We start from the raw sequence: 7,616 nt of genomic DNA, 5'->3' as shown, positions 1-7,616 counted from the left end.
AGCGGCCCGTGAGGATTCCCACGACAGGGCGCAAGAGGGGAAAACAGGGCGTCCACAGTCAACCCATAATTTTGTTTTTAATCACCCGGAGTTAGGAGAACTACTGGAGGCGATCTTAAAAACCGACTCAGAATTTGCAAAGCTCGGCCGGCTGCGTAAGTAATAATAATAATAATAATAATAATAATAATAATAATAATAATAATAATAATAATAATAATAATAATAATAATAATAATAATAATAATAATAATAATAATAAAAACCGCCCCCAGCGCTCGGTTTCTCTTTCACTTCCTCGGCCCGGCGGCGAGGACGGCGACGCGACCCGCACGCAGCGCCCACGGACGGGCGCGCGCGCGCCCACCCTTCCCGGGCCACCTTTAAAAAAAGGCTCCCCCTCGCCCGGGGTGCGGCGCGTCGGGCGGGGCGGGGCCTGCGGCTCGGACCAATGGCGCGCCGCCTCTATTTAAATAGACGGGCCGTGTCAATCACTTTCTTCTCCGTCAGCCTCCCTTCAATCGCCATATTGGGCAACTGTGTGAAAAGAGGCTCGTCTCTCTCTCCCTCTCTCTCTCTCCCGCCCTTCCTCTTTTCCCCTCCTTGTTTTTTTCCCCCTCGAACCTGGAAAAAAAAATAAAGAAAAGAAAAAAAAACCCGCCGCCGCCGCCGAGCTTTGACATCGGACGAGCCTTTGCAAACGCGCACTTTGCAAACGTAGGATTGCGCCCGGGGAGCCGCCGTCTCCATTAGGATTTGCGGAGGAGCGGGGGGGGGGGGAAAGCCAGCATCAGAAAGATTTATTTAAAAGCTGCTGCTTCTTTTTAACCATTTCTCCCCTGACTCCCGCTCCTCTTTTCTTCCTCCGCACCCTCGGCGGGCACCCTTGACCCGTCATCGAGGGGGGCATTCGGTGGGAACCCCGGTGTGTTTTCTCCCGTCCTCCCCCCCCTCTGTTTTCCTCGCCTCCTCTCCTGCCCCCTCCCCGCCTCTCGGCTTATGCAAGGGTTGCGCGGCCGTCGTGGTGGGAGGACGGCGGACCGCGGGGGTTTCTCTTCGATTTGGAACTTTCCCTCTCAGTGACGGTAGGGTTGTGGGCTGTGTGGGTGTTTAACCCTTTTCTGTTCGCACACGATCGTCCCCGGGGGGGGGGTTAGGTGGAGGGGGAGCGAGGCGACCCGCGGGGGAGTCTCTCTCGCTCGCGATTTTCCAAGACTCCCCTCCAACCGCCGTGGACAGCACCGAAAGCTGGGGGCGCCTCGGGCGATGTCCCACGTACGCATCTCGAATGGGAGCCCGACCCTGGAGCGGATGGAAGCCCGGCAGGCGGACTACCCGAAGCCCTCGGCTTGTCGGAACCTCTTCGGCCCCGTCGACCACGAAGAGCTAGCCCGGGAGCTGCAGAAGCACAGCCGCGACCTGGAAGAGGCCAGCCGGAGGAAGTGGAACTTCGACTTCCACCGCCACCAGCCCCTGGAAGGCCGGTACGAGTGGCAAGCCGTGGCCAAGGAGGCCCTGCCCGACTTCTACAGCAGACCCCCCAGGCTCGCCGCCGCCGCCAAAGCGGCCGGCCAGAAGCGGCGGCCCTCGGGGGTCCACGGCAGCTGCCCCTCGGCGGCGGGCTTCAGGCGCTCTCAGGGAATCTCGGGGGACGGCGAGGACGAGGCCGAGGCAGCCGAGCAGGACGGGCTGGGTCCCGTTCCAAAGGCGGAGGCGGCCGGAGCGCCGGCGGAGTTCGGCGGCCAGAACGCGGGGCCCAGGAAGCGACCCGCCTCGGATGGTAAGGGGCTTTCCTCCTCTGCGGTGCCCCCTTGAACCCCTCAGCGCCTTCCATCCCTCTTGGGTTGCTTTAGGGTCCGAGGGGGAGACCTTCCCGGGAGAGGCGAGCGGTGCGGAAAACAAGCGCGCGCCCCCCTCCGCGCCCGAGACCATAGGGACCTCTCTGCCTGGGCGTCCGATGGCCGTCCCCTCACCGACTGTGGCTAGCTCGCAAGGGGAGTGGGGAGAGGGGCCCCGACGTTTCCCTGTGGTCTTGAGCTGGTAAGCGGCTAGGCGGAGAGGTAGACGTCTTCTGTAGGTGGAGGCTTTATGCGGCCCTTGTAGCTGGCTGCCCCTCAACGCTCTAATCTTAAAAAAATCTCAGCCAGTGGTTATTTGAGCAAGTAACTCCCCCTCCCCCCATTTCAATTTGAAACTGGAGGATTTTATTTGGAAGTAAATATATTAATTTAAAATATGTAATTATGTACCAATCACAGCAACCATAGATGGTATGCATTAGGGTGGCATCAGCTGGAACCTTGGTGTTTCAGTTTCCTTCTTCTGGGTTGCTGTCATCTAAATAGTTGGGGTGCTGATGGTGCCCCATGAAATGTGGAAGTGCCATCACGAGAGGCTAAATTGGTCTGAAGACTTTAACCCAAAACTTTCAGGCTGTGTTGAAATCGACAATGCTGGCTTTCCAGTAATATGTGTTCTCGACCAGAGTGCTAATCTCGAGGGACCTGAAAACTGCAAGTTAAGCTTCTAATGTTTATTAGCTGTGTTTATTCTGTTGAATCCCAGCTGAGGCCAGTGAAAATACTCTGGGATAGGTGGTTTGGAAATTGCTGTCTTCCCGTTATGGGAATAGAAGTGAAGGATCCGGACCACAGGCTTGTCTGTTTGTTCGGTTCCTTAACCAAGTATGATTCTGTGCCTGATGTAACAAATAGCAATAATCAGCTTTGCTTCCCCTGCTTTTTGATGCAAATAGATGTTTAAAAAACTGCCTTCCCTGATGTTTCTCCCACTCTTTCTTTAACTGTTGTGTCCATATTTAGCACAATCCCAGCTGGCAAATTAATACACACACACACAAATTGAGTATTAAGTGTATTTTCTGCCCCCTGTTATTAACCCTCCCCCCAGATTCCTCTCCTCGAAACAAAAGAGCCAACACGACAGAAGAGGTGATTTCAGAAGGCTCTTCCAGTGCCAGCTCAGTGGAACAAACGCCCAAGAAATCCAGCCCAAGGCGGCGTCAAACGTAAATTGTTTATTAGGTGGGTTTCCTTTTCCTATTCACGTTTATTAAAATCTGTATAGGTGGCAGGAAAGGATCTATTCTAAGATTACCTTGATAGCTGTTTAAAAGTGAGTTTGGTGGTAAACTTCAGTAATCAATCTGGTCAGTGTAGCTTGGTTGCATGAGAGGATACCTTGTGATCAGGACAGGGTCTGAAGCGTACCTGCAGCCTGATCCAAATTTACTCACAAGCAGACGCCACATATTTAAATGGGAGTCAGTATAATTTGAAAGTGCCACCAAAGCCAGGAAAACATATTGCTGATGAAGTCTGCACTCATAAGGCTGCATGTTGACTTGGGAACAAGCCCCACAGAATACTTACTTCTGTGTAATTGTGTACAGAATCAGGTTTTTGTAATTGTTGGGTGCTTCACTTGTATCAAATATACTTTTTTGGGTCAATGTTTTTTCTGTTCTTAACTGCAAGAAGCAGTTTCGGTTTAATATTAAGGACTATGTGGAGGAAAAGCCCCAAACAACTGTTTTTCCCCCTCCCCAACATTCCTCCCTAGCAAATATAAAGTCTAATTTAGTTTCTACACGTGGTTGACTTCTATCTGCAAAAAAATTACAGCCTGATGTGTTTTTTTCTCAGAAGCCCTATACAGCTCATGGTTGTGTTTTGAATTGCAACATTAGTAGTAGCAACAAGCTATGAGAAGAGTAGCAACTCCTAATTAAGGACAGGAATTGGGGAAATATACCCTCTGGGCTTGAGATTTCCAGAGCAAGAGTGCTGCAGAAAAGTTGACAAACATGCTTGGCAAACCAGTGCAAGAGATTAAATTAGGAACTACGTCGTTATGAGACGCTCATGCTCCCAGGGTGAACAGGGACACGTGTGCAAGTCCAACTACTACTGACTGTTTACTTGGGTACTGGGAAGGGAAATGACAGCCTTGCTTTGGACCAATTGCAGTGGGGGGGGGGAGGACAGGTCTGGCCATGATCTTGCATCCAGTGTTTCCCATATCCTCCAGAAAACTGTGTGGTGCACCCAGTTTTGTACTGTCTCTTTAAAACCCTCAATGTGTTCCACCTGTGGAGAGTCCTGCCAAATTTTAATCGGAGAGATGACTGGTGTCCTGAAGGGGGCCGGCGTTAAGGCTCAGGGGAATACAGCTTGGGCAGGACCCCGGTCCCACTTCAGACAGCCAGTGTAGTGTATGGATTAGAGACTTGGGAGATCCAGGTTCAAGTTCCCTCCATGCCATGAAACCCACCTGGTGACCTTAGGCCAGTCTCTGTCTTCTTTCTTAGCCTGATCTATATGGCAGGGTGATTTTCATGATAAAAGGGGAGGAGGGGTTTCATGTATCTTGTCTTTTGCTCACTGGTAGGCTAGAAGTGTGAGTCTGAACAAAGGACATTTGGAGATGATTAATTCATAGGGTCACCATTAGCAGGAAACAAATTGTTGGCACATAACAAGAAATAGATACATGTGACAAGTAATAAATACGAAATAACGTCTTGCCTGCTGTAATCCCTTTCAACATGTGCACTGCGAGTCTCTTGGCAGCAGGGGACACGCTGCTTTTATTTCTGGCAGACTTGGAAAGTCTCAAGGACAGTAATGCTGATACATCAATAAATGAACAGAAACCTGAGTGCTTGTGGTCAGAATGAGGGCAGACTCCATCAATAGATGGGTGCTGCACAGCCAAATCTGGGGGCTTCTGAAAAACCAGAATCTGATAAAATATTGTTTACCTGACAAACTTGATTCTCTTTATTGGACTTGTAAAAACACATAAATAATTAAAAAGCACTGGCTGATAGGGTAAACTAATTACACCTTACATTGTGTGCCTACTTGCACACAATATTTATATCTAGCAGCCTCTGGCTGAGTTGTGTACAGCATTTGTGCCACCACACCCAGAGTTGAGTTGTGTTCTACCTTCAGCAAAAACAGTGGCCTGCTGGGTGTTTTTTAGCTGTGACTCCTTCTAGTCTAATAACGAAACCAGCATTTGCCCTTCTCCCCATCTTATGACTGCTCTCTCTTCCTTCGTTTCAGAATGAAGAACTTTTGTTTCCTTGTTCTTTTGGAGGCATCGGGTTCATGAAGCAAGGAAGATGCAGAGTTTATCTAGGAAAGAAAACAATGTTATCACTGATTCTCCATGGGATGGAGAACTTGTACAAGCACTGAAATAAAACAAATCTGTAATTGAATAACACTAAGATTAGGCACTCTTAAAAAGATCTGCCTCGTAAAGCATCGGATGTAGCATTCTGCAATTAGGTTTTTCCTCATTTGCTTCATTGTACTACCTGTGTATATAGTTTTTACATTATGTAGCACATAAATCTCTATCTCCTCCCCACCCCATTCTTTTGTTGGGGTGGAGATCATAAAGGGTGAGGGGTTTAAAAACTGCTTCCAAAAATCCAGCAGGCAGAGATCTGTATGAAGAGAAGCAGCATATATGTTTAATTATTTTTTTTTAAGGATGTATTGCCCCTTTTAATTTTTTTTAAAAACATGTTAACACTGGCTGCAGCAGATTGATGGAATCTGTTGGTGAAATTTCTGCTCATTAAGGACACATTCCAGTGAGATGTTTTCTGCACTAAACCCCACTAAAATGAATGGGACCAGTGGAGGAGTAGATTCATTTTAATGGGGATTGTGCAGGAGAATAACTGATGGCATTGTGTCTTAAATTTTATGTAGGAGCTTTGTTTCTACTATGTAGCAGTATAAAGGGCTCCAGTTCTGGAACCCTTTAAATGTCCTCTCCTAATATATATATATATATTTGCCTTATATAATGTTAACTTTAAATGATTTCAAAAATAATTTAAAATTCATGTTTTGAATAGAATGGAGGGGAAATTAATAAACCCTGAACTTCAATCTCTCTTCATCTCACTCACTTCTCTGATGTTCATGGGTGGGTAAACAAAAAGGAATATGACATCTTTAAACAGTATTTTTTTTCTACATTGCCTGTATGTTTTTTTTTAAAAAAATTGAAATGTACCTGTGTACATAACTTTGTAAAGACACTGAGAAATTATACTAACTTATTTATGTTAAAAGATTTTTTTAAAAAAATCTAGAAGATATTTTCCCATAAAGCCAAAGTGGCGTCTGTGTTTGTGCATTTGTAAATGCTCTCTTTGGTAGGGTTTTTGTTTTTAGTTGTGTGTGTGTGTTTTTTGGAGGGGGGTGTTGTTTTGTTAATATGGCTGTGCTTAAATGATTGCAGACTGAGCCAATTTAATATTTTTTTGTAATGTGTGAAAACAGTTGCCAATTGATATTGTTCTACATCAAGCAATCAATAAAGAAAACTGCCATATATAAATATAAATATATATATATATCAAGTGACTTCGCTGTTGTGTGTTTTGCAGGTCATGGCACAAAAAGGAAGTGTAATCATTTCCTAGTTATGTACATCAGAAAGTTTCCTTCTCTCCCTCCTCCAAGACAAATAGCCACAGGGGTGGGTTGAAGGTGGGTTAAGCTCTACTTTGAGGAAAAACAGTGCAGTGAGAAGGAAAGCTACTTCCACACCACAATGTTCCCAGTTCAAGAAACACCACCCTTTGTTGTTGCTTTTTAAGTACCTTTCTAGTGTATGCAAGATTGTCACCATGAAGCAAAATGCAAAGTGCATTTTCTCAGATGGTCCTGCTAAAGCCACAATTGGGTATTTTTTCTAAATGTGTACAGTTCTGAAATGTGCACAGTACATGCACAGAGGTCTGTCCACCCCACAGGAAGCAACACGCAAAAGTACTGTATTTTTCCATGTATAAGACTATACTTTTGTCTAAAATATGAGGGTTGTCTTATACATGGAAGTAAGCTGAGGAGAATGCAAAAACAAGTGGAGGGGAAAGCAGGGATCTAATTGTTCCTGCACAGCTTTGATCCCTGCTTTCCCCTCCACTTGCTAATCCTTAGCAAAAGGAAAGCTGGGATCAAAGCACTGCAGGATTGCTTTGATCCTTGCTTTCCTCTCTGCTTGCTAAGTCCCATGGGGCTTAACAAAAGGAGGGGGGGAAAGAATCAAAGCAATCCTGTGGCTGTATAAGGCAGAAAGGGATCAAAAAGATTATGCAGTTGTGGGATAGCTTTGATCCCTTTCCTCTTGCTAAGCCCCACGGGGCTTAGCATGAAGGGAGAAAGCAGGGATCAAAGTGATCATGCAGCGCTTTGATCCCTTTCCCCCTACACTTGCTAAGCCCCACTTAGATTTCTTAATCTTGGGTTAGAAAAGTGGGGGGCATCTTATACACGGAAAAATACAGTACTTCTCTAAACCTCGGCATATTTGAAGTAGAGTTGAAAGAATATTTTGCTGAATAACTTTGGGAGCCTGCTCATGATTGGGAACCCAAGCAGATTGGTGCTCTACAGTGTTCAACTGAAAAGTGTTTATTTAGACAGTCTCTTCAGACTTCTGCTCTGAAGAAACATCCCTACACATGGGGTGCTGGGAATGAGGCTTGTGAGGATGTCAGCTTTCCAAATGCAGTTTTACCCAACGACCATATAGGTGAACACGCATAGGACATTTATGGG

General features: G+C 46.4%; 1 protein-coding gene across 1 annotated transcript; it reads left to right on the top strand.

Moving 5' to 3' along the window:
- The first annotated feature begins 401 nt into the window (after positions 1-401).
- On the top strand, positions 402-6,408 carry CDKN1B (cyclin dependent kinase inhibitor 1B). Its single transcript, XM_020785790.3, has 3 exons — positions 402-1,780; positions 2,911-3,044; positions 5,094-6,408. Exons 1-2 carry the CDS (start codon positions 1,267-1,269, stop codon positions 3,030-3,032), a joined length of 636 nt encoding a protein of 211 aa, XP_020641449.1. The 5' UTR covers positions 402-1,266; the 3' UTR covers positions 3,033-3,044; positions 5,094-6,408.
- Positions 6,409-7,616: the final 1,208 nt, after the last annotated feature.

This window comes from Pogona vitticeps, chromosome 5, assembly GCF_051106095.1.
Source record: "Pogona vitticeps strain Pit_001003342236 chromosome 5, PviZW2.1, whole genome shotgun sequence".
NCBI classification, from domain to species: Eukaryota; Metazoa; Chordata; class Lepidosauria; order Squamata; family Agamidae; genus Pogona; species Pogona vitticeps.
Note: the sequence above shows the minus strand (reverse complement) of the source record. Positions and strands in the feature narration are given on the sequence as shown.

Bases quoted from the DNA above. Each gene is read 5' to 3' on its own strand.
- CDKN1B (XM_020785790.3), top strand. From the start codon at position 1,267: ATGTCCCACGTACGCATCTCGAATGGGAGCCCGACCCTGGAGCGGATG. The intron at 1,781-2,910 runs GTAAGGGGCTTT...CCCTCCCCCCAG, and splicing joins GAAGCGACCCGCCTCGGATG to ATTCCTCTCCTCGAAACAAA.